This window comes from Balaenoptera ricei, chromosome 3 (genome assembly GCF_028023285.1).
Source record: "Balaenoptera ricei isolate mBalRic1 chromosome 3, mBalRic1.hap2, whole genome shotgun sequence".
Taxonomy (NCBI): Eukaryota; Metazoa; Chordata; class Mammalia; order Artiodactyla; family Balaenopteridae; genus Balaenoptera; species Balaenoptera ricei.
In genome coordinates this window covers 165,556,057-165,583,964 of record NC_082641.1, presented here as the reverse complement: position 1 = coordinate 165,583,964, position 27,908 = coordinate 165,556,057, and the positions used below count along the sequence as shown (strand labels likewise).

The 27,908-nt window shown below is 53.7% G+C and overlaps 1 protein-coding gene across 2 annotated transcripts in view; it reads right to left on the bottom strand.

Moving 5' to 3' along the window:
- Positions 1-27,908, bottom strand: part of ADAMTS2 (ADAM metallopeptidase with thrombospondin type 1 motif 2) — a 239,860-nt gene that overhangs the window by 75,804 nt on the left and 136,148 nt on the right. For both annotated transcript variants that reach the window (XR_009502679.1, XM_059919687.1), the window contains exons 4-5: positions 22,614-22,816; positions 494-577 (exon numbers count right to left, since the gene is read on the bottom strand). Coding sequence is in view for 1 of the 2 variants with exons in the window: in XM_059919687.1 (XP_059775670.1) it covers positions 494-577; positions 22,614-22,816 (287 nt within the window). In the remaining variant the exon portion in view is untranslated. The remainder of the gene's footprint in view (positions 1-493; positions 578-22,613; positions 22,817-27,908) is intronic.

Genomic DNA, 27,908 nt, shown 5'->3' with positions numbered 1-27,908 from the left:
AGCTCATTACCTTAGGAGTAGCTGTAAGGTTATTCTAATTTTTTGGTGATGAAAATTTAACCTCTAGTACTAAAATAGGGTCTACAATAAATGTAAAAATTGGCATAATGTTGGATTGAATCTACATTTTACCAGAAATTAATCATTCCCAAATAATGTCTAATTTATACATCAGTGCAGGTTTGAAAGGAAACTGCTACAACCAGCCTTTGCTGTAGCACATATACCACGGAACCTGTTTGAGATAAAATTTTTCTTCTTAAAAAAAAAACCCTGAATTTTAAAAGGAGTGAGGCTGAAAGGAGAGTAGGCATGGCTCACAAGCTCCTTGTTTCTTGTAGGAACCACAGGGCAGCCAGGGAGAGGCAGGGTGGTTTTGGCCAACTCAAAGGCTTTTATAGGAGGCCTGCACCCCACTGGAGGGCCCCATTCATCCCACAGAGGCGGGGGCTCTGGTGTGCCTGGAAGGCACCAGCCTGCAGTGCCCACTCACCTTCCCGTAGCTCAGCAGGATTATCCGCACCAGGACGACATTGATGTGGGCCCCCAAGGACTCATCGTGATAAATTTCATTGACCTGAAAGACAATCAGGGACGTGTCAGCAGAAACCACAGGCCCAAGGACCAGCTCTGGCTTTGCAAATGGCATCACCACCCAGCTAGGCCCCAGGCCAGAACCCTGGGACCCAGCCCCACTCCTTCCTCTTTGCCACACTTTATACCCAGGCATCACCATCAACTCTGAATCCATCCCTTCCTCTCCCTCTGCTCCTCCGGCCCCCCTTACAGCCAACCCAACCCCTGCCAGGATATTGCCTCTCTCTCCTCAGCAGCCCCTCCCACCAACTCAGCGATTCTCCATCTGGAGCCTACACTGGGATGGGGACCCTGACCACTGGAAATGCAACATGGCCTTTCCTTCAAGGGTGAACACAGGCCACAAACCCCAGTGGCAGGGGCAATGCCGGGACTGTCACTGGCAGAAATCACTCCTCAGTTGCTGCTGGTGGTTGTGAGATGTTGTCTACACTCATCACAGCTTGGAAAGGGGGGTCATTTTAGACACACCACCAGATCTAATTTTTAATGTGTTAATTAAGAACAGATATTGCTATATCACAAAGGTGCTTTCTGTGTTCTGTTTTGATAACTGCGGCTCATACTAGTGGCTTCATTTGTATTTCTTCACTCTTTTATTATCATGTATTTTATTTTTTACATGTACAAACATTATTGGAGCAGGTGCCCATGGGCCTCACCAGATGTCAAAGGGGTCCACTGCACAAGAAAGGTGAGGAACCCTCCCTTCCCCACAGCACAGCCAGCATGACTTTCTGGAAACACTGGTCAGGTTAACCCTGGGCTCAGGGCCGACAAAGCCTTCCTTCCCATCCTCACACGCTCTCAGGATCTTACCTGGAACAGCTGCCTCGTTGCCACCCACTTCATTCGTTCGCTTCTTGACAAAACCCTACTCTTCTGGAGGCCCAGCCTCGTGGCTGCTTCCTCCTGGAAGGGCCCCCAGGTCTGATCTGCTTCCCAGAGAGCACCAGGGTCCATTGCTTCCTGAGTTCTCTGCGTTCCCAACGGGACTGTGCGTTGCATGGCCACCTGTATTTTCCCTGCATGTCTCCAGCACCCAGGACGCAGCAGCTCACAGCAGATACTCAGGACACACTCGTCAAAAGAACCGATCCACTCATACCATCACTCAGTGGAGAGGCACGAACTGGCCATGCAACCCCTCCCTGTATGCAGACCGAGCCCAGAGGCTGCTGACCTACCCTTTGTGAGGGTAGACCCCGCCAAGCATGCCTCCCAGAGCCCACTCTGTCATCTCAGGCCAGTGCCATACTCCCCCTGAATCCCAGCTTTTAGAATTTCTATCTGAGCAATGGTAATTGCTACCTATAAACAGTAGGAAAACCCTTTGGGAAATCTGAGAGTTAGCAAGGAAAATCAATTCGTGATGGATGGGACAGGCAGGCACATGGGGCATGCTAGACAAGGAGCCTGGTGGCTACTGTCACCGTTGCTGTGTGTTGAGACGGCACCAATGGGAAGGCAGAGCTAATATGCACGGCGGGGTCCAGGGAGGCCACCAGCCAGCCCTAAGTGCAGCCCCTGCCGGAAGCCTCCTGCCCACAAATCTACCTTCCAATTATAATTTGTTTCTCTGCCCCGACCTGGCTTTCCTTCAGGGAAGGAACGACTGATAGCCCTATGGGATGGTCACTGTGACTCGGTGCATGCGTCTGGAGAGGGTGGACGCTGGCACTGAGAGCCACCTGCCAGACAAGGTGACACCTGCAGCTGACAAGGTGGAGCCCTGAGAGGCTCTGCCAACTCACCCCTGCCGGGCCTTCCCTTCTGTACAACAAGGATGACAGTCCCCATGTCACAAAGCTTTGTGAGGACTAGACTTCCGCACATGCATGATGGAATGATGTTGGTGAAAACAGGAAAACTGTACTAGTCACTGCTGCTAAGTCATATCGCTCCGCAGTCCCCCATGAGGTCACGGTGACCGGGTGCACACCCTCTAAACACGGAGGTCCTTGCCCACTTTTGAGGGTCAAACTAGACTTTTTGGTCCACAGTGAGACAATAGCCCTAAAAACTACTTTTTCTTAAAAGAGAGGATTTTTTTGTCTCCAAGGTATCGCTTTATCTCTCACAAGCAGAGCCTCGCCAATTTGGCTCACGGAGTTTGACTGAAAGTCGTGGTGTAGAAGGGAAGAAGGCAGTGACACAGGGAGGTCCTGCTGCATCTGGGGCTGGGTTGGGGGAGGGCGGGCAGGAGAGGAGAGAGGGGAGAGAGACAGGAGTGAATGGCCAGCTTCACTTTACTCCCTTCAACTCTGACTCCCAGGTCATGCTTCGAGTGGGGGGTCGGGGTGGGGCAGAGAGGGTAAAAACAGCCCCGACGTTTGGGAAGAAGATGAAAACAGAGAGAGCTTGAACCTGCTCTCTGGGACCTGGGAGGGGACAGGTTCATGTCAAGGAGGGGTGGCTTCAGAGAGCTGAAATGGAGTCCGACTCCCAGCTATGCCTAGGGCATCCAGGGACAGTGGCAGGATAGATTGTTATTTGGCAGGAATTCAGGGCTGAGTTCAAAGAATTACCTCATTTTATGCTCCCAACAGCCCTTTGAGGCCAGAAGCAGGGGTGTCAGCCCCTCCTGAGAGATGAGGAAGCTGAGGCTGGTCCCCAAGGGAGGAAGGAGATGCAGGGCTTCTTCTCGGTTCCTGGCCCAGACCCTGCCCATCGGGGCCCAGGATCCTCCTGTTCTCCTGGTCCCACCACTGGGGCCGATGGCAGTCGCTCTCATCTCGGGTGAGGGGTCTTGTGTCCTTCTTGGATGCTGGGCAGGTCTGACCCTGACTCCTGATTCGAGAGACAGGAGGGCGCCAGAAGCCTAGGATCCCCACCACCAGGCGCTGGACTCTGCAAGGTAGAGGCCCTCCTCCTGCTGGGGGTGAGGGCCAGGCAGTCAGAGCCAGGGGGTGCCAGGCTGCTGAGCGAGGGCCCAGCCGGGGAAGGTCTGTCTTCTGAGTTGCCCATCGGCCACCAGCTCCTGTCAGTTGGGCTGGGCACCCTGACTCTGGCCTCGGAGACCAACTGGGCCTCCGGGACCACTGAGGAGCTAGACAAGGCACGTCTGGAGCACGCCCAGCAGATAGCCAGCGAGGAGGCCAGGCCTGCTCTCGAGATGCCCCAGCCCTGCCCTCCCTGGTAGCCTTCCACTGTGGTGCACCTTTCACTGTTTTCTCCTAGGAAGCCTCCGCCCTTCCACACAGGGACACACCTGCACACAGTTTGCTCCTCTTAGGGAGGAAGGGCTTCGAGCTGGGTGTGCCCCAGCCTCACCCTACAGCACAGGCACCTCTTGGCAGCTGCTGGACCTTCTGGGTGGTCCCCAAACTGGATTCCCACTCACAAGCCCTCCCAGTGGCCTCACCTGAAGCCCGGCCCCCCACAGCCCCCTCCCAAGCAGGTGGGACCCCCCACGGTGACCAGGTGGCCTGGGATGTCTTCTTGCTCATTACGGTGGTGTGGCAGAATCCCCCCACCTGCAAACAGGTTCCCCTCTGGTGTCTGGCTCCCAATCCCCACGTTGCGACTCATCAGGAACAGAAAGGCCAGAAGGCAGGGCTTGTGGGCCATGCAGGAGGCAGGCTCTGCTGAGGAGTGGGCCCTGTCCTGCCCCGCCAGGGCCACGCCAACTTTTCAGGGGGCTGTGAAATTGCCATAGCCCCCTGAGGCCAGCTGCATCCCACTCTCCACAGGATGCTGCCGGTGAGGCCAGAAGCCAGCAAGGCCCGCTGTGGTGTAGAGACCCCCGGGAATAAGTAAGATGCCCAGTAAAACACTTGCCTCCATAATAGGGACACAGCTACAACATTTCTGCCAAGCAGAGAGCTAACAGACATGGCACAAAGAGCCACAAAGACAGAAGGCTGCTTCCAAACATCTCCCTCCCAACTCCCCTTCCTCCCCTGACTCCCATTCCATCTCCTCCACAGGCAGACAAGGAAGCAGCACCTTCCCACCTCGTGTCCCCCCTTCCCGCCACGCATCATTCTTCACGATGGTCACCACTCAGGAAAGGTCTGACCTCCTGCTTCCTCTGCCTGAAACCCTCAATGGCTCCCCGGTGCCTTCAGGAACAAGCCTCAGCCCTCAGCCTGGCACTTGGGGCCCTCTCTAAGCTGGCCCTGGCTGGCTTCTCTGAGCTCCACTTCAGCTACTTTCCTCCAGGAACCCTCACTCCTGACAGCTCTGCCTTCTCGGAAGCCAGCTGCCCTCTCCCGCTGCTTGTGCGATGGTTCATACCTGGAGTTCCCTCTCCAGCTTCTGAATTTTTGAAATACAAGAGCATTTGAAAAAACAAAGAGCAATCGATGTATTTCAAAGGAGGAGGGCAGTTACCACCTTGGTACCCTCCCCCTACTGCCACCACAGGTCCCTCCCACTGCAACTGGGATAAAATCAAAGCCCTGCTCCCTCTTCTCATGTTGCCCTCACCTTGCTCACCGTGGTCCAGTCACTGACCTGTGAGCTCCTTACGCAGGGAGCCCGTCCCTACCTCAGGGCCTTTGCACTTGCTGTGCCCTCTGGTTTCTCATCCTCCTCCCCAGCACGACTGTCTCCTGTTCAAAGTGAGCCCTTAAAGTAGTTGCTCCCAGACTGGACTCTGCACTTGATGTGGAGGCACCCCTCCTCCTCGGTCACTGCTGTGCCCCTAGCAGTGTCGAGCACACAGTAGGTGCTCAGTAAAGAGTTCTGAATGGGTGAATGAGTGAATAACGTTGGTAAACGTGCAACAAGAGGAAATGGGCAAAATGTGTGACAGCAGCAGGGTGCACGATGCCCTGTAATGATCAAAAACCCAGCTAAGTGCCCAAGTGCCTCCCCACCCCCACCTGCCCTCCCGAGGCCTGTGTGCTCACCTCTGCCCAGATCGCAGGAGGAGGGGAAGCAGGGACAACGTCCTTGAGCCCTGTCTGAGAAATTGATCCTGGAATCTTTAAACCTTGGGGAAAAGGTTCAAAGCCGCAGCCCTTCTCTCTGCAGAGAGAGGCCAAGAGCTCTCTTGTTTGGGGAAATACATCGTAATGCGCCTTTTGCTTATGCAAAGATGCAGCCAAGTTTCTGTTCTGGAATAGACAATAAGGAAGGACACAGGCTCTGCATGATAATGTAAAAGTTTGCTTTCTTTGTGGCAGAGTTCTGCCCTGGGCGACCAGTGAGCCCTGGCAGGTGCCCTGAGGCTGCTGGGCAGAGGTGACTTTCTCCCCTGCCAGGGTGGAGGGACAGGTCAGGACAGAGGGGGGCTGGTCCAGGTCGTGGGGCTCCTACTGAGGCAGGTAGGGGCAGAGGGGCTGTTTGGGTTCCCAACCCTTACGCCCAACTTTCAGGAGAGTTACCACCTCTTCCTTTGAGCCAAGCTTTGGCAACTAAGAAGGAGCCCGAGCACCCTGGGGGGAGAAGCCAGGCCTGGAGGAGTCAGTCGTGAGGCCTCAGGAGGTAGGCACGTAGCCCGTTTTGCTTTGTGGCTTCTCCAGGAACCCTTGACATAACTGGGAAGAAGGCTGGTCTCTCTGAGCCCCCCAGGAGAAGGCTTGGACCGCCACGGTGGAGGTGGAGATGAAGAAAGTGCTGTAGAACCTGGGGCAGAAAGTCTGTGGGCTTCCAGTGAGTATTTTCATTCGTGTGCATCTCATGACACAAACGGGACTGCAAAAGCCCAGTCTCATTGTGAGAATAAACATTCCCTTTGCAGATCTTCTTTACCACTCGTTTCTCAGCAAATGCTTCATAGGCAAAGCAAGAACAAACTGGCCTCTGCTCAAAATATCAAACTGTCATGAAATGCAAATGGGCAGGACAGGAATTACTAAGGTCGTACTGTGCACAAAAATGGGAGGCAGGTGGAGCCCCTTCTTCAGCCCCCAGGACCCCCACTGTGACTCCTCTCACGAAGGTGAAACCGTTCAGTCCCCAATCCTGCATGAGGCCACACTCTCCTGGGCCTGGGGACATCTCTGCAGGTCCCCAGGGTGGGGCCGGGCTCCTCCACCCCCAGGCAAGTAGGTCGATGCCCAGAATCTAGGTTGGAGGCTCAACAAATGTTTACTGTGCAAATGAAGGAACAAAGCTGTCTTAAACAACTGCCCATGTTGGCGCTGATTACTTCCAAGAAGCTGCCCATCCCTCGTCACTTCATCAGGTTGCATGGGTTCCAGGGTGGGCTCGGCCACCATCTTACCCTGTGACTTGGGCTTGGTACTTTGCCTGTTTGAGCCTCAGTTTTCTCATCTGTGAAATGGAGGCAATACTAGTTCTAGCCCCTCAGGCTGTATCGAGGACCGACCTCAACACTATATTTAAAGCATCCAGCAAAATCCCAGGCACACAGCACAGACTCAGTAGAGCCGTCATCAAATGACAGAAGGTCAAATACCCTGAGTCCTTTCTCTGGGCCCACCCTGGGCTCTCCTCAGGGCCACCGGGAAAGGCCTGCCCGGACTGCAAGGCACCGCCAGGCTGTTTTCCAGAGCCCATGCCGGGACTCACCAGGTATCCGTGTGTGACCCAGACCTGGGGTTCTCCCTGCCAGCTCCACCACAGGGTAACCACCAGCCACACCACCACTTGGGGCCCAACCTTCCCACTCACCACCCGAGAACTCATCAGAAAGGGATAATGCCGCAGAACAGGGCAGGACGGACCCTGCTGAGGCCGCAGGACACAGAATGACTCATCTGAGGCCAAAGGCTAGAGCCCACTGTCCCCCCAAGGCCAGTTTGGAGGGCACTGACAGGAAGCAGCAGAGAGAAGGCAGAGATCTTGATTCCTGTTGGCAGTGGCCCTGGCCCTGGAGAGCCCTGGGATGTCACCCATGAGCTCCTCAGCCCTCCCTGACCAGAGCCCTGAGGGTCCGGCTTGGAGTCTCCTCCAGAGGAAGCACCCCAGGGAGGGCCCTGGTGGTGACACCTCATGGCACCCTCACCGGCCCCCCACCCCATCCCTGTCTCGGAGCCTGTGAGCACGACCCCACCCCTGTGAGGTGAGCAACTGGGCACCAGCATGTCATTTGAAAAAACTATGATTTTTCGTCCCTCCTATAATTCATATTCTTCTGCTTCCCTATCACCATGTGACCCAAGGAAAGAAAGAGGGAAAATGCCACCATGGGGAGGGGGGCCATGGCACCTGGGAGGTCCCTGGGGAGGGGAACAGGGGAGAAGCAACTGCCCTGGTTGATGTAGGTTAGGGGAGGAGGCTGAGGAGAGGCAGGAAGTCAGACTCAGGGTTATGGCCCCCCACCCCTGCTGCTGCTCCTCACTCACCTTTAGGGTCAAACATAGATCCTGAGAGCTACGGGCCCTGCTCCCCACTTGGACCCTGAGATGAGACCACATCGCAAGAGCAGAGTCCCCTCCCAAGGTGGCTCTAGCAGGAGGTGAGAAAGGGGAGGGGCTCCTGTGAGTAAACTGGCCTCAGTAGTGGACTGGAAGCACCCCCTCCACCAGCCCCTGAGAGGTGTGTGTGGGCTTCAGAAGCTCCTGCCTACGCTGGTTGGGGTGGGAGAGGCTTCAGAGTGGATGGGTCTTCACGGCACCAGACCTGGACCAGGTGGGGCTCAGCATACCTGAGCAGTCCAGGTAAAGAGTCTGGGGCCAGGCCTGACAGCAAAAATGGCGAGGACTCAGGCCAACCTCTCCCCACTGCCACTAGGGCCCCAGGGTCCCCCACGTGATGAGGAAGAAGGGAGGGATCCTGCCTACCAGGCACTGACACAGAACAGACTAAGGAAACCCTGACCGTTCACACTGTCACCTGTGCCTTTGGCAAAGGCAAGGGGCTCACCAGGAAAGGAGAACCTCCCAGCAAAATTCACAAGCTTCAGAGCGACCCTCCTTGCAGCATCAGAGCTCGCTGCCAGAGCTGTCTGCTGCGAATATAGCCCTCCTCCAGAGTGAAATCCCTCGGCACGACTCCTAACACCCAGAATGTAAGGAGCCACCTCGGAACACAGTGGGAAACACTCCTGTCCTCCGTGCAGCACACGGCCCCTCGCACCACGAGATTCTGTTTGAGTCGCCGCACTCTCGTGCCAGCCTCTGTCCCCGGGCAGGGCAGTGTGTTAACCACCTGGGCCCAGGCTGGGAACGGGCGCCCGGAAGCGTGGAAGAAGAGAACAAATAGGCAGCTGAGAAGATGGATGAACATACCCTGCTGCACAGGGAGCCCAGAACCAAAGGCAGAGGGGCTGAGTTCTCAGACACGCAAGTACCTGCGCCAGGTCACTTCAGGGTCAGAAGGGCCACGGGAGCCCACAGGGCCCGTCTCATTGCTAGGCATGAGGACTGCCCCACCCCCGCACCTGGCTGCCTCCCACTCACTCTGCCGCGTACAGGGGACATTCCCCCAGAGCTTGCTAGGCTCAGTTGGATGCTGCTCTCCTCCAGCCCGTTCCCTCCGCTGCACCATCACGGCCTCATATCCCTTCATTTGTTTGTTAGTCTGCTAACTGCCACCTCCCTCCACTGGGCCTGTCTGTGTCCGCTGAGAGCTGGGGGCTCTTCTGCATCCTTAGCTGTTGCATCCTCGATGCCTAGAACCCAGCTGGCTCCCAAAGCTTCAGGATCAATCCAAGCTCCCCCGTTCTGGCCAGCTCTACCCTCCGAGGCCTCCCTGCCCTGCGCCCCCATGCCTGTCCCACTCCAGGCCTCCCGTTCCCAGGACACGCTGAAGGTCTACACAGAACTGCACCCTCCCCACCTTGTCCACTTCGGAAGTGCCAACTTATGGTCAACCAGCTCAAGGCTCACCTTGGTTCTGACCTCCCCAGCCAGGCCCTTGTCCTTCCGGCTGCGCTAAGGCAAGCCAGTGTGTCCCCAAGAGAGCCAAGCTTCTCGAGGACAAGAGCTGGTCTGGTCTGGCAGATGTCGTGGATGAAGGAACAACAGCTGCACCTCGTTGGTCAGCTCTGACCTTCCCAGACCTGTGCCAGGTGCCTCTTCACAGCACTACCTTTCACCTCCTGCACCCTGCAAGTGAGCATTACTACCCCCGTTTACCTACTGGGGAACAGAGGCTCAGAGAAACTGGGAGATTCACCCACGTGAGCATGCGTGGGAACCAGGGCAAAGGCTTTGGGGAGCAATTTGGCAAATCTGCTGAAATTAAAACTGTACATTCCTACGACCTGGTGATTCAAACTTCCAGCATCCTTGGTGGAGACAAACAGCCTTGAGCATCAAGGAAGAAGGGACAAGAACACTTATGCTACTGGTACTTCTTTTCCATGGACAGATAAAGCTTATTTTTCTAAAAAATATTTATTTATTTATTATTTTGGCTGCACTGGGTCTGAGTTGTGGCATGCGGCATCTTTTAGTCGCAGCATGTGGGCTCTTAGTTGCAGCATACACGTGGAATCTAGTTCCCTGACCGGGGACTGAACCCGGGCCCCCTGCATTGAGAGCACAGAGTCTTACACACTGGACTACCAGGAAAGTCCCAGATAGAGCCTATTTTTTATGGGAGTCGGTGTGACCACAGTCACTCTATGAGAATTCATTTACTCATTGATTTGTTCATTTACAAGACATTTCCTCAACACCTACTCTGTGCCTGGCTCTTCGCCAGGTGCTGAACATGCAACACCAGGTAAGCGGACCCTCTGAATCTGACATTAAATTTCTGGCATCTTTGTGTGAACCCCTAACCCCCCTGAGACATGCCACCAAAGGGCCCCCTGGGCAGTGGAGGAGAACTCAAGGGTCACTCAGCTGCAACTCCTGCAGCACAGGGGGCAGCCAAGGAGGAGCCTGGATGGGAGGGACAGCCAGACAGGAAGCGGTGCTCTCTGCTCTTCTGGCTCGGCTGTCACCTCCTTGCTGGAGCTTGCGGGAGACAAGCTCTGCAGCTGCCCAGAGCTGTCACCAAGGAGTGACACTACCCAGCCCTCCTCGTTCGGGGGACTCTCACTCCTGCTTTGACAACTGCCAGCTCCCCCAGGGAGGCCAAGGACAGGCTGCTCTGAGGCTTCCCTCGTCAGCTGTCAGGGGGCCTCCCAGAGTGGGGAGGGAGGCGTGGGGGAGTCCAGGGGGCAGGAGAGTGCCGCACACTTCAGGGAAGAAGAGGCAGAGGTAAGGACGGGCCTCGGCTCCCCACATCAGAACGCTCTCCGCCTGCATCATCATCCCTGGGAGGAGGGGGCATCTACTGTCCACCCCCGTCCCCACTGGAATGTGACTTCACGCAGGCAGGGCCTCAGGGCTGCTCACACGACATTCCCAGCACCTAGAACTGTTGTCTGGCACATAGCGGGTGTCCTAGAGACATGCACTAAGTGAATGAGTAGGTGGGTGGGTGAGCAAACCCTAGAGAGAACTGGAAGACACAACAGATGAAGAAGCCAAGGGGAAAAGCCAGGAGAGTCATAGATGGAGAAGACAGTCAGGGCCGTGGGCAGCGTGGAGAGGAATGGCACCCAGGCCACACAGGTATGGGAATCCCATCTGCCACACTCTACCTGCGCCACCCAGCCTCTCTGAACCTCAGTGACCTTACCCAGGAAAGGGAACCCCACAGGGACACTGGGGCAACATAGAGCCATCATATAAGTGCCTCCTTGCCTGGGGCCAGCATGTGTGAAAAGTCAGCCTCTTAGGCCATAGGGAGAGGCATTTCCAACAGTAAAAGGCATGAACCCCAAACTCCCTAAGAGAGATGTTTCTGTCTCTTTAGACCCCAAAGCAAACTCATGACTCCCCTGACAGTATGTTGGTGGATCCCAGGCCCCTTAGCCCGGCACAGAAGGCTTTGCCAACCTCATTCCTGCCTCTCCCCAAGCACCCTACACTCCGGTCGGGCCCAACCTTGCACTGTGATGTGGAGATGCCGCTGAGCCTTTACACCATGCTCCCCTCCTGGTCAACTCTGCCTCTGCAGTAGGGGCAGCGCGAGGGGCCCTCATCTGAGGCGCCCTTCCCTGTGACCCTGTGGTACTTGCGTGATCAGCAGGCATATTAACCGGGATGAAATCACGTATTCCTCGCCCTGCTCCCCACCCCTCCCGTGCTCCAATCTCTCTGAGCATAGGGACACGACTGCCTGCCTCTGCACCCCAGTGCCCAGAGTGGGGCCCATTTAGACCAGGGTTCTGAGAGCGCCCGAGGAGCGAATACATGACCGGGGACAGCTCACACTTGAGGCATGCTCTGCATGTGCCCAGAGCGCCACTAAGCACTTTTCTGGTGTTTAACTCAAGCCACGCTCACAACAGCCCTAGGAGGTGGCACTAATTATCCCCCATCACCGCACACAGCAGGGCAGGGCAGGCAGTCGCTTCCTTTCTTCTAGGCCTGAAGGAACAATCCACCCGCTGACCGGCCAGTCACGTTCTGATTCACTAGTGCAGTATGAGGTCTTAATTTCAATTTGTTGCCAACGTTGAAAAGTAATTAGATTTCCTGTAAAAGTTGGATCTCCAGCTTCTCGGCGGGGTGGGGTGGGGAGCTCACAAGAGTGTGCCTGTTTATTCCCAAATGACCACAAGTGAATGGAACCCAGGAGGGGATCTCCAGAGGTGTAGCCTCTCCTGTCGCCCCAGTCCCCACCACTCCCTATTGTCCACAGCCTGGACACCCTGATTAGGCCTCCTGCCTGGCTCCTGTCAGCATCTGAGAGCGCTGCCCTCTTCTAAATAATGTATCAGCCTCACACACTGCTGGCCCTGATAGTCGTACTTCCTGGTGGCACACAGGGCCATGCTCTCAGGCCAGCGGGACAAGCATGAGGAACAGGAACAGCGCCAGGAACGTCCGGCTGTGGCCACAGCACCAGCAGACCCTGGGGCCTGGGGAGCTGCCGTATGACAGTGGGAACTTCTTCTCCCCATCCTCACATCCTTTGTTATGGCCAGGCCCAAACCCAAATGTGTCCCTCTTGCCCCGGGAGCCCTGCTTGCTTCCCTTCAGCTTAAGGGAACCAAGTTTTAGTGTCCAGTTTCAGAGATGTTTTTCTCTTCCCCAGGAACCAGAGCCAGAGACACGTGAATGGGACTTGGGTCTGCGCTTTCCCCCTGGCAGGTTTGCAGCTCTGTGGCCAGTTCATGAGATCACCCCCAAGACAGCAGAAAACATTCCTGTCCTGTCGCTGCCTTCCCCACCATCACCACGTGTCCCCAGCATTCTTGGAAGTTGATGAGAACTGGAGCCCATGTGCCTCTGATTGTTTGCAAATCCTGGCAAGGCTTTGGTGAGCCCAGGCCAATTTCTGGATTAAATTAGAAAAGAAAAGAGGGAAAATATCTGAATCCTGGCACAGACAGAAATCATTCAATAAAAAATGTTTAAGAACATACTGTACAGAGGACTGATCCCACACTAGGAAGGGTCAAAGGGTATGGCGTCGGCTCTGAAAGCTCAGAAGCCCCTTTGGATCCCACGTTCTCCGTGAGCCTAAGGAGTGTGTCTGCCCCTGACAGAAGAGATGCTTGGGGTGGAGGGGATGGGGCAGGAATTCTTCCAGAACATGAGCAATTAGCCCAGGTGGGAGGGGCAGCTCTGCTGGCCCAGAGATCTTGCTCCTCCTACTGTGTTGTTTTAAAATGCTCACTCAGTTGTTTTAAAAAGAATCCCCAAAGTGACCTCACAGACCCATTCAGCTGGCAAAGCTGGGGTGGGGGTGGGCTGGGGTCTGAGCAGGCAGAGGGTGGAGCTCAGCTCAAGTGTGAGGTCCCTGCAATGGCCAGCAAGAAAGGGTTGCTCTGGCTGCGGGGGCTCAGAGGCCTGAAGAGGGAGAGAGGGAGCTTGTCTCCGGGGGGTACCTCTTGTCGGTGAGTGTGCCGCTCTTTATGGATCAGAGTGTGTGGGAGGTTTAAAGATGAAGAAACCAAGTTCAGGGCAAGGCAGGAACTTGGCCAGGTGGGTAAAAGCCAGGATTAGGATGCAACTGCTTCTGACTCCATAGCTGGTCCTCATTCTATGCTCAGTGCTTCCCTAACACGTATGCCTACGTGCACTGACAACAGTGGGAGGCAAATGCAACTATAAGGTGCTGGGGCCACAGCTCAAGGTGGGCACTAAGCAAGTAGAAGATTTCTTTACACCCTGATAGCGAATACTTCTTGAGAGCCAGACAGTGGCTTTGTGGGCCGTATGGTCTCTGTCCCAACTACTCAGCTCCACCATTGTAGTACAAAAGCAGCCATAGGCAATTCATAAATGAATGGCATGGCCACGTCCCAATAAAACTTTATTTTCAAAAACAGATGATGGGCCGGATTTGGGCTATAGTTTTGGCAACCCTTCTTTAGATGCTCCAGTTTATCTTGAAAAATTCAGGCGAATTTTGCTTTAACTCAGTAATATGTCCCAGTTTACTTTCATATAAAATTGATGTTTTAAAATGCTTGCCATTCGGAAAAAGTGGCACTTTAGGGGAAGACACCTCACATCTGTACCGTGGCCTCAGCAGCCTCTGGCAGGCCTCCTGAGGGGACGTGCTCCCAGGAGCAAAGAGCCGTCTTCTGGGGCAGGTCATCCCCCAACACACTTGCCTGCCTCACATCTAGAAGGAGTGCAAGCAGACCAACAGCTCAGTCAGGCAGCAGCGCTAGGTCTCTACGGATCCTGAGAGGCCGAGCAACCACCAAGGCCTTTGGTTGCTCAGGGAAGAGTAGGATTGAAATTAATGCTTTAGTTAAATGCTATAAGCCATATAGGAAGCACTAGTCTTGTACCTAAGTTTTATATTTCTTGAAGCCTTGGCATGAATAGGTTTTACTTTTTAAAGTGCATTTGTAAGCATATTACTTTAATAATGGCTCTCAAGTCTTCCCCGAAGGCATTCCTCCCTGGCCTCCTATTCACCTGAGCCCAGAGAAGACCCAGTGTCCACACCTGACAAGGTAACTGGAGGTGCCGCGAACATGAGGGCTGCGTCACTGCATGGTTCCTTGGGGTGCCAGGCTCGCACCGCCACAGCGCTGAGTTTGCAAGCACAGACTAGCTCAAGGGCTGGCACCAGAGCCAGCAGCAGGCGCATTCAGGAGTGTTGACTGCCTCCCAGCCTGGGAGCTCCAGGCAAGGCAGGAAGCCCGTTTCCAAGGAAGAGGGGTCCACAGGACCACAGTTCCCAGTGTAGAGGGGGGCCCTGGCAGGGGGGAGTTCCTTGTCCTCAGGGCTGAGCCTGGTGAAGGTCAGAAGATGAGCCAGAGTTGAAGACTTGGGAGGAGCAGGAACGGGATGGCGGCAGGGGGAGGCCAGCGCTGGAGAGGCACACCTAAGTAGGGGACCAAGGTGGGACCCAGCAGCAGTGTGGGGCATGGGCCCTGGAGGAGCCAGCATGGCTGGAGGGGCCGCACATCTGCCAGTGCTCCCAGCTCCATCTTCACAGCCTACTGGTGGTGGGATCGAGACCCCCCTTCTCCCTCAAACATGTGGATGAGGCTCTCCGGCAGCCTTCCCCAAGGGGTCCTAGCCTCTCTGGCCAGGTTAAAGGACGCTGGGCCCAGGACACAGGGCTTCATCCTGGGTTTGCCAGCAATCTCAAGGCTACAGTGTACAAGAGGTAAAAATCAGTGCGGAGGGCCCCAAGGGATGAGGCCTCAGCCCACAGCCTGGCCTCAGTGCTCAGAAGGCACCAGCTTTCTTCATCTGGGCAGAGAGCCGAGAGCAGTGGTAGATTTGAGCTGAGCCTCCAGACGAGTAGAGGATGGGGATGGGCCATAAGAACGGGCCCTGAGGCAAGAAGCACAGGCTCAGGTTCCTGGGTTCAGGGGCGAGTGACCAGGGCCCACACCCAGGAGGGCTCTGCACTTGGGCTTAACGCTCTGTGGTTACCATCTTGAAATTCATCATTTTACCTTTGAATTTGTGTTTTGTGAGTGAAATCTGCTGGGACAGGGAAGCCTTGGCTCACACGTGGTCCCACTTCCACAGGACAGGCTCCTGGCTTCCTACGCCCCACTCAGTGACCACTGCAGGGGCCTGCATGCAGGTGCAGGGAGGGTCAGGTGGACACATGCGCCCTGGGGCATCTTGGGGCAGGGCATGACCTGGGTTGGGGTGGTCGGTCCGTGGGAAGGGGAGATGCCCTGTGTTCTTTCAGTGGCAGCTGTCGGGAGACAGGACAGGCAGCTGTCAGGCCCCGGGGGCACACCCTGCATCACTGGCCAGGACCAGGGGCCCTCAGGGAGTGCTCCCTCATGGCTCCACTCCCGGGGGGCCTCTCTTCCTCCTCCCAACCTTCTTAAGTCTGGTTGGTGCTTTGTCTGAACTTCTGGTCAGCCTGCGGCACCCTTCGGGCACAAGCCATAAAGTACAAATCTGTTTAATTTTGGTGATTCCCCATGCTAGTTAAATGTTCTAATATCTGCATTTAAAACAGGCCTTGTACAATATAAAGATGAATGGTAAAGTGCATGATTATAATTAAAAATCCTAATTTTTCTTCACTTAGAGTGATAATAAATAGAAAATTTTAAAATCTTGACAAGTTGAAAGACTGTATACGGAAGGAAAAGGCTTTGTGTATGTACCTTTTATGACACTTTTTCCTGCTCTTTGAATAAGAGAACCACATTTTCAATTTGCACTTCGCCCCGGGAGTTTTGTACCCAGGAGACATTCTGGGTGTGGGATTGCCGCAGCTGAATGCACAGCAAGAATGGTCAGGTGGTCAGTGAGGCCTGGGGTTTGGGAAATGATACTGCTGACAACAGGCCATGGGAGTCACTGTTGGGGGCAACCAGAAAGAAACTCCAGAAGATTAACTTCTGGAGAGGGCATGAAATGCCAAAGACAGCCCCCAAGGGAAAAACCAGGGAGGAAAAGATCTCAGGACACGACTACACACAAAAATGTAAGCAATCAACAAACCAACCCCAAACAAAATAAAACAAAAGGCAAACAACAAAACTGGGGAAAACATTTCCTACACAAACATCAGACAAAAAATTAACCTATTTCAATATAACAGTTCTTCAGATCAACACAAAAGAAGCTAAAGTCCCAGTGGAATAAAGAACATGAATAGGTCAATCATAAAAATACAAGATGATCACTGTTTTAAAAAATATATATTTTTTAAAATGGGACCTCATTACCATCAAATACCTACACCTTACAACAAAAAGTATATCCCTGTTGTAGCTATCAAACTGCCACAGCTAAAAAGGATTTGGCGGTGTGAAGAGGTGAGGAGATGGGCATTTACTCAATGGAACATGAATAGGTGAAAATGAACAGAAAACTTTCTGACATAGAAAGCTTTAAACTGCACATAACTACTGACCAAGAATTGCACCTTTAGGAACTTAGTTTAAGGAAATAGTAAAGGATGAGTAATAATTTCAGCTACAATGATATTCATTACTCTTAGTGGCCAAATTAAGATCTAAAAGGGAAATAAATTTTGTTACATGAGTCATATAAATAATCAATTACCTAAAAAGTATGCTACAGTCACGTGGTGCAATGTTATGCCATCATTAAAATGAAGTACTAGGCAATAATTGATAGAAGAAAACATTCACAAACCTATATTCTAATTTTCCATCATAAATAGTATATGGTACATGTTAAATACAGCATATTTTAATAAACAAAGAATGTTACTTTTCTAGATTTGAGGAAGAAAAGAAGGAAACTGGACCTCGAAAGAGGTGCTTGAATGGGTTGGTGGGAGGGTTCTGAACACCATGAGACCCTTTCTACATCCAGGTGGCTCTCTCGAAATGCTCAGCAAATATTTCCAACCCTTCTGACCCTCCAGAGTCTGAGATGGAAAGAGGGATGGAATAATTCCCATTTTCCTATGAAAAAAGGGCATTAAATGTCTTGCCCATTAATGTTGGAAGGAAGTAGCACCTCTAGCAATTTCCTACTGCCCTTAGAGTCACATCCAAGTCCCTCTATTGACTGGCCTTCCTTGTCTCCAACTTCCCCTCTTACTTGGGCCCCTTGTTCCCCACATTGGCCCTATTTCACGGCTGACATAGAGTTGATGCCCAGTAAACATTTGCTGATCATACTGTATGGGCAGGAGCTGTGTGTATTAGAATAGGACGGGCTGTGTTGCAGTTAACAGAGAATCTACCACATTTCAGTAGCTTAATACAGTGAAGGCTGGTGTGTGTTTCCTTGCACACATCACAGGCTTATGCAGGTTGGGCGGCCCTGCCCTATTTTGTGGCTGCAGCTACTGGAACATGTGACTTCCAAGGTCACTGTGGCAGGGAGAGAGAGAGAGAGGGAGTGGACACACTGGCTCTCAACTGCCTTGGCCAAGAGGCGACCTATGTCATTTTCTTCCACATAGGCCGTTAGCTAAAACTAGCCACACAGCCCCAAAAATGAGGTGCAAGGGAGGCTGGGAAATGGAAGGGAGGGGAGCATGTGGATATTTGATGAACCTGAAATGTCGGTGTCACACCAGGACCCACGTTCCAGCCCAGGGTCTGCCACGAAGAGACCCCAAAGGGAGTCCTGCAAGCAGAATAACTGAACGATGAGGGAGACCAAGCTGGCTTAGAGCTGCCAGGGCTGAGCCACGCCGACACCTGGCCCGACACATTGGCCTCTGCTTCTCCTTGGAGCCCACATTCCCCAGATCTTTTGCCATGGGGACCCCCACCAGGCCCTCCTCCCAGGGCCTCTGTGACCTCCCTCAGGGGACAGACTGTCCACCCAGGGCTGGCCCCGAGCCTTGGGAGCTGGGAATACTTCCATCCTGGTCCTGGCTGTCCTCACTGCTGACCAAATGCCTCACTTGGAGCACAGTCTGGGCCGGCTGCCGCCACATCTGTCCTCCACGTTGCTGCTTTGGCTCCAAATGCTGGGAAGCCCCAAGACCAGCTGTGCGCTTATAAGAAGAGGGAGCCCTACCCTGGCCAGGCCTTGTAGGGTCTCATGGGGCTCTGGCTGCAGCTTCAGGTGGGCCAGCACCTACAGGGTCTAAAGGCCCCCACACCCAGGGCCACCCACACCGCCATTTAGCGCCATGTGCTGGTCAAGTTCAGAGGAAGGGCACAGCAGGCAGAAAGTAGAATGGTGCTTCCCAAGGGCTGGGGAGAGGGGGCAATGGGAGTTATTGTTTAACAGGTACAGAGTGTCAGTTTTGTAAGATGAAGAGAGTTCTGGAGATGGGTGGTGGTGATGGGTGCATAATAATGTGAGTATACTTAATGTCACTGAACTGCTCCCTTATAAACAGTGAAGATGGTAAATTTTATATATTTTTTCATAATTAAAATTTTTTAAAAATTAAAACAAAAATTCTATTGGAACGTAATTAAATTAAAATTTCAGTTCTTCAATTACACGCCACATTTCAAGCGCTCAAGGGTCAGGGTGGCTAGCGGCTGTTGTATTGGACACACAGAATTAGAGCATTTCCAGCAATGCAGAAAGTTCTATTGGACAGCACTTCTAAAGAAGCTCATCTTTTCTCAAATATTCCTGCTCCCTCAATCCCCCTCCTCCCCAAGACCACCAAAGGGCTCATGTGCCTTAGATCATCCCCAGGGACTCTTCCCAGGGCGTGCACGTACCCTGCGTGAAGACACTGAGCCTTAGAGGGTATTGTCAAGGCAACACAGGATCCAAGCAGGGGGCCTCATCTCCCTCAACCACACTGCACTCTTACGGTGGGAGCTCAGGTTGGAGGTACAGATACCCCCCACTGCCGTGTCTCCCTGAGCCCAGGAGTGTCCACCAGGCCCTCTGCCTCTGCAGGACCAGCCGCTGTGCCTGGAACAAGCACCACTTGCCGGATGCAACAGGGGAAAAAAGACACGGCCTAAGCACTCTATCTCAGCTCCTCCGATTCATCTCCTAAAATCCCTTTCTGTTATGATCAAATTTGTTTCAATTTAAGAATTTTTATATTTCTCATGCTTTTCAAGAAACTAACCAAACCACACTCTTATCCAAAATTGAGGTACAGTTGGATCACGGGGGTGTAAATGAATAAATTGAAGTTAACTGGCAAAACCAAGACAAAGTTCTAGACTTCCTCCTACCAGCTCATGGGCATAAGGCGTGTGCGACAGAGGGACCCTCCACACCAGGGAAAAGGCGGATCTGATCCACCAGCCTCAGGAAGACACTCAGAGTCCTTGCCGTACTTGTTAAGAATAATTCTAGGGGGCTTCCCTGGTGGCGCAGTGGTTGAGAGTCTGCCTGCCAATGCAGGGGACACAGGTTCGAGCCCTGGTCTGGGAAGATCCCACATGCCGCGGAGCAACTGGGCCCGTGAGCCACAATTATTGAGCCTGCGCGTCTGGAGCCTGTGCTCCGCAACAAGAGAGGCCGCGGTAGTGAGAGGCCTGCGCACCACGATGAAGAGTGGCCCCCTCTTGCCGCAACTAGAGAAAGCCCTCGCACAGAAACGAAGACCCAACACAGCCATAAATAAATAAATACATAAAATTAAAAAAAAAAAAAAAGAATAATTCTAAACCTGCTGTCGCTAAACTAAATATTGTCATCGTCACGATAGTAAAACCACATTTATTTAGAGACTGTGAAGCACGTTCACCTTCATCATCTCATTTAATCCTCAACGGCAACTCAAGATGAAAATTATTGCCCATTTTAAAGATGAGAAAACCAAGGCTTGGAAGACTGAAGCCCATTCTCGGTGACATACCTGGTAGTGGTGGGGTCAGGGGTAACCCAGGTGCAAAATAATAAGAAATATATATCTGGCCTCTGCCCCTCGTTCCTGGCACAGACCTCCTAAAACACCTGTAATTTCCTTAATGATGGGGGTGCGAGGAGAATATTTTGTTATTCATAATGTGCCCCTTTCAACCTTACCTGAGTTTATGTTAATGAAGCGATTCTTGGTGGGTCCCTAGATAGTTCAGGATGGGGGCTGGTAGCCAGAGGAACGAACTGTATGATTAGAGAGTTGGAACTTTCAGCCCCACCCCCAAGTTTCAGGGAGGAGAGAAAAGCTGGAGATTGAGTTCAATCACCCATGGCCAGTGATTTCACCAATCATGCCTGCAAAATAAAACCTCCATAAAAACCCTAAACAATGAAGATCGGAGAGCTTCCAGGTTGGTGAACACATCGAGTTGCTGGGACGGTGGTGCATCCAGAGAGGCCACAGAAGCTCCACGCACCTTCCCCATGCCTTGCCCCATGCATTCTTCCATTTGGCTGTTCCTCAGTTGTGCGCTTTATAATAAACCGATGATAGTAAGTAAAGTGGTTTCCTGAGTTCCGTGAACTGGTCTAGCAAATTATTGAACCTGAGGAGCTGGTTGGTAAGAAGCACAGCTGACAACCTGGGAGTTGAGCTCGGCATTTGAAGTGGGGCCCATCTTATGAGACTGAGCTCTTACTCTGTGGGGTGTATGCTAATTCCGGTGTGAAGAAACAAGTAGTTTTCCTTTACCAGGATTCAGGACTCTCGAATTCCACAACCAGTCCTTTTGTCCACTGGGTTGGAGGGCAGTATAATACTTGGGGAAAGACATATATTTTGAAGGCAGACAAGATTTTATATCTACCAATTTTATAGAGTTAGTGTGAAGATTTCCAAAGATAATGCATGATAAGTGACTAGCACAAGCCTGGCACACAGAGTCACATATTAAGAGCTCAATATTTGTAGCCATCATGGTATTATTATTACTATTATTATATTAAAGGTACTTTTCAAAAATAAGTGAGATTAAGTGTGACAACACTCTCCAAAATAAAATAACATCTGCAAACGTTAACAGACCTCGGCCCTGCTTTGCAGATGAGATGGCTGCATTCCAGAGGGTCAATGACTTACCCAAGGCAGGTGGAGAGGAAGACAGGCCGGCAGGCAGGGGTCTCCTGGTCCAGTGACCAGCTCACTCATATCCTCCTTCTTGCCCCTGACCTATCTCTTCACTAGGGCTCTGGGAGGTCTTGCCCAAGGACCAGCTGAGTTCCCAGGGGCTCACCATGGCCCAGGAAGCAGAGCTGAGACCCAGGCCAAGAGTAAATGTCCTGCCCCCTCACTGCTCGCCAGCAGCTGGGCCTCTGGAGGACCCAGTTCACTGACAGGCTGGGGGGCAGCCCTGCTGCTGTAGAGCTCCCTATCCCCTGGGCTTCCCTGCCCACCTCCAGCCCCCTGCAAGCCCAGGCTTCCTTCCACAAATCCACTCCTCCCACAATGCTCGGCCCACAGCGTGTCCTGGTTGCAGGCCCACTGCATCTCCCTCCAACCCCTAATATTCTCCCAGCAGCGTTCAACTGAGGCACCAGGCAGTGAGGGGCAGGACCTCCACACCACCCCGGGCAGAGGCAGGAACTGCATTTTCTACAAGGTCAGCATCCTATACCTTCTGGGGTGGAAGGGGCTGGAATGAGGGGAGGGGTAACAGCTTAATCTCTCAGGATTGGGTAGACAGGGCAGGTGTCCCGTGGTGCCACAGGAGGCTGAGGTGGCACCCAGTCACCCAGTTAAGGAGCCCAACCTCACAGGGAGAAACGGATGCTCTCTTCCATCTTCACTTCCTCTAACTACCTCAAGGAGAAACCTCGGATGGGTGTCGGTCTGTCTGTCCTCCTCTCTAACACACACTAATCTCCCATTTGAACATCGTGGGCTGTGGTGCAGACGCGGCAGAAGGCAGGACTGTCTAGCTGGATTTGAATAACATCGCTTTACATTTCACTTCTAGGTCACCTTTACAATAAAGCGAGGTTGCCTTTGTAAATAATTTTAAGTTTTAAAAAGAGTCAGTTGATTCACGGGAAAATACACAGCCTATACCATGTGGGTATGATGAAAAATTAAGAAAACTGGTACACAGATGACGAGTTTCTGGAAAACTGCCTTAGCATGTAAATAGCCTTGCCAAGTCAGAACCACCCCCCTCCACCCGCCCTTTGCAGGGGAGAAAACTGAGCTTCAACAAAATCGATGGGAGGGTCACCTTTTCTCACCTGTAGACCCAGACAGCCTCCCTGTGACCGTGTCACTCATCCCGCAGCTCCACCAGAAAACCGTGGCAAGCACAGCTGCCCTGGCCCACCTGCACCCCTAGCCTCCCAGCCCCGCCCCCAGTGCCCTGCCCCTGCCGCCCCACCCCCACTCACAATGTTCATGAGGGTGAGCAGGTACTTCTGCACATGCTCCTTCCCGTGGAACTGGACCACGGAGTCGTCCACCCCCAGCAGGACCTCGATGTTGTAGTCGTCGTCCGCAGCATGCCTGCGCACCCTCTGCCTGGAGCTGTTGACTCGCTCCTCCAGGATGCCCAGGGCACGGCTGAGGCTGTCCAGGCCGCTCGGGGAGGTCCCTGGAAGGAGAGAGGACACAGCCTGTAGCAGCAGCCCAGGCTCACCAGGGACACCGCAGCAGGACCAAACCCCACTCAGACGCAACTCGGCACCTGCCAGGTGCCAGCTTGGCCATCGGCTTGTCGTCATCACAGCACCCTAACCGAGGGCATTTCTGTCCCCATTTCACAAACTGAGGTTCAGAGAGGGCAGCAGTGATGTACCAAGTCAGCTCAGACCCAGCAGCATGCAAACCCACGGCTCGGCCATCACAGAGGCCAGGTTCGGCACCCAGAGATGAACAGAGAGGGTGGGACGCTGGCTGGGCAGGGTGGACCCTTTTCACCCATTCACACACTCGCACACTCCCAAAGGGCCACCCAGTGCCAAAGAGCTGGTCTCCCCATTTATAACCGGGGAAACTGAGGCCCAGCCCAGGTGGTATGTGTTTCACAGCGTCTTTTCAGACAGATCCCCTTCTGGAATTTTCTGCTCAGTCCCTGGCTGGAGCTAGGTCCCTCATCTCTGTGCCAGGCCCACCCACTCAACTCCTGGGTTGGGGCCAAGCCATGGGTGCCCCCCGACCCCAGAACTGTGCCTGCCCCTGATGCCAAGTGCCAAAGAGATGAAAGGTTGCCTGACTGAATCATGCAAGAACCAGGATGAGCCCCTCTTATGACAACTCCCCCACAGTCTGCCTGGCAGGGGCTCACTCTGTCCCCCACAGGCTAAACACCTGGCTCAGAGCGGGGCAGACCATCTGGGGCATGGGGCCTTAGGGGACACAGCTGAGGGGGCCAGGGGCTGGATTCCATCAGGCCCAGGACTCCAGGATGTCATTGCACCATCTGCAGAGCTGCAGCATCTGTCTCAATCCCCTTCTACTTTCCCACTGGGCCTGGAGCCCACCATGGACCAGAGACCTGGCCCCTACCTCTCAGGACTGCAGCTGAGCTGGCCAGGCTGACCTTCAGCATCGCTGGCAGCCACAGACCACACTGTCCAATTAGTCCCAGTGCCAAAGCCTCTGGAAGCCCCTCATGACCCTGCACTGGTCTCTGTGTCCACGCCAGGTCCTTGACCCCAGGGTCCTGCCCCTCCTTTGCACTCCTGGTAGGGGGAGGAGCAGGTGTGTCTCAGAGACTCTTGCCCTGGGAAGGACCCAGGACCTCAGGTTATCATGACATCACCAAAGAGTCTTCCAGAACAATTCTTCTCACTTGTCCCCTAAGCTCTTGCCCACGGCCTCCTCTGGAGGCACAGTGAGGCGGCCAGGCCCCTCCGAGTATGTCTCCTCATCCAGTGCTGACAACAGGCCTCTTTGATGTGCATTACTGCCTCCATTTTACAGACCAGAAGACTGAGAGAGCCCCCCAGCCAGCCAGAAGCTCTCTTCTTTACACCTGCTGTCTGTTAGGTTTCAGGCACAAACCTGCAAGCTGGCTACGGAAGGAAAAGTGGAGGTGAAGGAGCAGCAGAGGGGGAAGGGCTGCACAGAAAAGAGGAACGGGCTAGGGCCAGGGCTGAGCCTCTGCTGGCATTCCTTACCTCCTGGGGTCCTTGTGCCCCCGCCCCAGCCCTGTAGTCCCCCACGTCCCCCCAGTATGCACAGGCACACACACACTCCACATGCACGCACACACATGCACACGGCAGGCACTGCCCAGGGCCACTCCAGGGAGAGAGCCAGTGCAGAGCTCGTCCTTCTGCTGGGCTGTCTGGAGATGATTCAGGGCCATCCTTCCTGCTCCCAGGGGAGACATCAGCTACTTAGACCTGACACTGGGTTTGAGGAATTGCTACTCTATTTTTACACATTTATTTCTTTGCATTTTCAACAAGCAGGGACAGCTCACCTTCAGAACCACCTTGGGAAGCAGAAAGATGGTAATTTCCATAAAAAACTCTTCCCAGGGAAAAGGCTGGATGTTACCCTCTGCCCCTGTCAAGCCAGGGGTCACTGACAGGTGGTCCCTGAGCAAAACCAGACCATGGGGGTGCCTGTTAAGGCCATGTGGTGTTTTTTAAATACCTTATTTGGTTGACAGTATTTCAAAATTTGGAGATTTCATGTTAAAACCTAGAATAGCCAGCTTGTCTGAGAAATTAAGAAATGGAGTCACTGTAGAGGGGGAGGGGAGTTTACACTGAGCTGTGGAGTGACGACCATGCCTGGAAACAGGACACAGGGGTCCGCCGCCTGGCCTGCCGCCCTTGCTGCCCACTTAACCTCTGAAGGCATCAGAGTGTGCCCCCAACCCTAACCCAAGAAGTCACCGCGCAGTGACTCCTCCTGACATTTTCTGGGGGAGGGAATGGGGCTGCCATCAAGCCAGGGCTGGCTGGGGTACATCTTGTAGCTGCTTCTGCTGAGCAAGCTCAGTTTTTAACGAAATTGTATGTTACAGGCCCATTAAAAGCAGCAATGTTTTCTAAGAATGCATTAGAAATGTTAATTTCACCACAGGCATAATTATTGTTACCATTATTATCTCGATCATGATAATTTTAGAGGGTGGCTTGGACATTATGCTCTAGAACACCCCGCCAAGGCCCAGCCCCAGTAGAGATGTGCCCAAATCCAAAGTAAAGTGCAGATGAAGGGAGGAAGACAGGGCCTCTCGGGGCACCTCGAAGGTGACAGCCCCACCCTGCAGTCGGGTCCCTGGAAGCCCCAGCCCCGCTCAGGCCTGGCAGGGCGTAGGGAACAGCTCCAAGGTCAGCAGGGTCTGCCGGGCGCCCAGACCTGGGGCCACATGAGTGTTGATGGGACCCAGCAGCCAGGCTGACGTTCCACCTTGTCATTCTTGGATGTCTCCTCAGTTTCCCTACAATGGGCCCCATCCTAAAGGCTAGGCCACGCAGAGATCCCAACCACTCTCTGGTTCTAGCGGGCCTATCTCCCAGGCTGAGTCCTGCTCAGGTCCTCAGCTGGCTGCCTAGTGACTCCCTGAAACCAATCTCGGCCTTCAGGGCCTGCCCACCTGCACTGGGTCGCCTACTTGGTCTAAAGGCCTCCACTCCTCTCAGTCCCTCAGACCTCTCTGTCACCCTCCCCTCCTCCCCCGGAGCTCTTGCATGCTTGTAACTGGCCCACTAACGAGCAGTCGGCACTGCCCATCTCCTGCTGAGGTGGGAGGACGGTGCTTCCCTGGCTCCTGACTCAGTCGCCCTCTGTGCACAGCCTCCCCACAAGGAGAAGCCGCTGGTCCCCCCTGGGTGGCTGATCCATGGTAGATGGGAGAAGACTGGACCCCGGCAGGCCGAGGCTTCCCTGAGCGGAGGTGTCTATGGCAGGACCCTATCTTCTCAATGGGTAACCGCAGGGATTTTAGTTCCTGGCATTCCCTGTGCTGGGGAGACCTTTCTGGACGGTCCATGTCTCAGGCAAAGGATGACACAACAGGAAGCTTCCAAAAGCCGTCCCTCGTTTTAGAGTCTCTACAGCGGGTTGGACAGAATTCCTCAAAGAGTCAATAACGGTCTGTGGAGAGGACGGAATAGGGGAAGCAGAATTGCATCCAGGGTGTCCTGAAGTGCCTGTCCTCCAGGGCAACAAGTGGGTCACAGCAGCCACAGCCCCTGGATCACACGCCCCTGCCGGACCCCGCTGCCCCTGCATCCTGTGGCAGAGTGGGGCATGTGCACAGCCCCTCACAGTAACAAACCTCCACTATGTCCAGCAGCCATTTGACCCTCACAGCAAATGGGAGGCTCCTCACCATCCTCATTACTGTCCCCATTTTAGCATCAAGGAACCCCAGGAAGATTCAGTGACTCAGACAAGTCACACCACAGAGAAGGGGCTGGAACCCAGCCCAAGTCATGTCATCCAAAGTTGTTAATGTGCCCCAGAGTGACCTGTGTACTTCACCAGCACCAAGGGATGGTGTGGGAAAACTGAAACTGATAGAAAGAAGCATGTTTATTCCGGAGAAGAGAAACCCCAGGGACCTGAGCCTGTAAATGCCATGGGAGCATCATGCAGCAAGTGCTGGCTCTGTAGGTTCAAGGGTGCCTGGGTGTTTGCTGTCCCTGTGCAAATCCCACGCCCTGGCCTTTGCTGCACTGGCCTCTCCTAGGAAGTCCTTTCTGCTGCTGCTGCTGCTGCTGCTACCCAAATTTAGCCTTCCTATTGTTAGGGGAACCACTGACCAAAACTGCCCACCCTGGCCAGGTAACCATTTGCATGAGAAGTTTTACGACAGGAGGTCCCGGTAAGGAACACGGAACTAACAAGCCACCACCAACTGGAAGAATCCGGGAAAGGTCAAAAAGAGATGCCAGTCCACATGTCCTACCAACCTCTCAGATTCCTCCTCGCTGGAATCCATCTTGGCTGAGCGATGCGTGGGCCACCAGGAAGGACCCTGAGTCAGAATGATTGGCCAGAGACAACCCAGAAACTAATTCCATCACCGTAAAACCTGAGACTGCGAGCCACATGGCAGAGCAGTTCTCCTGGGTTCCCTTACCCTCCTGCTCTCCACCGGGCTGCCCCTTCCCAATAAAGTCTCTTGCTTTGTCAGCATGTGTGTCTCGTCGGACAATTCATTTCCGAGTGTTAGACAAGAGCCCACTCTCGGGCCCTGGAAGGGGTCCCCCTTCCTGCATCACTATCAGGTCCAGCATAAGCCCCCCCAAAAGGTCTAGAGGGAAGGGGATCCGCAGCCCTTGGTGCCAGGGACCCACTGCCTCCTGCAGTGGACTCAGATGTGTTGGTCCCCCTCTGCCTCCCTGCTCAGGGCCAGCTGCACACCGACAGGGGGAGGAGGGGCACGGAGCCTTGAGACGCCATTGCTCAGTGATACGGAAGACTGCTGTCCCCTCTCCATGGAATGATCTTCCCCTCATTCCTCACTAGGCTTACTCCCTCTCATCCTCCAGGTGTCAGCTGAAATGTCCCCTCCTCAGGGCAACTTGCCTTATTTCATCCTAAATTAAAACAGGCTCTCCCTTCCCCCCGTGTCTTCCTTCATGGAACATACCACCATTTGCAGTTCGAATGTCATTTGTGAATTTACTTGGGCATTATCTGTCTTCTCCACTTGAGTGGAGGACCCTTCGGAAGACAGGGGCCAAGGGTCTTGTATGCCTTGGTGCCTCACAGAT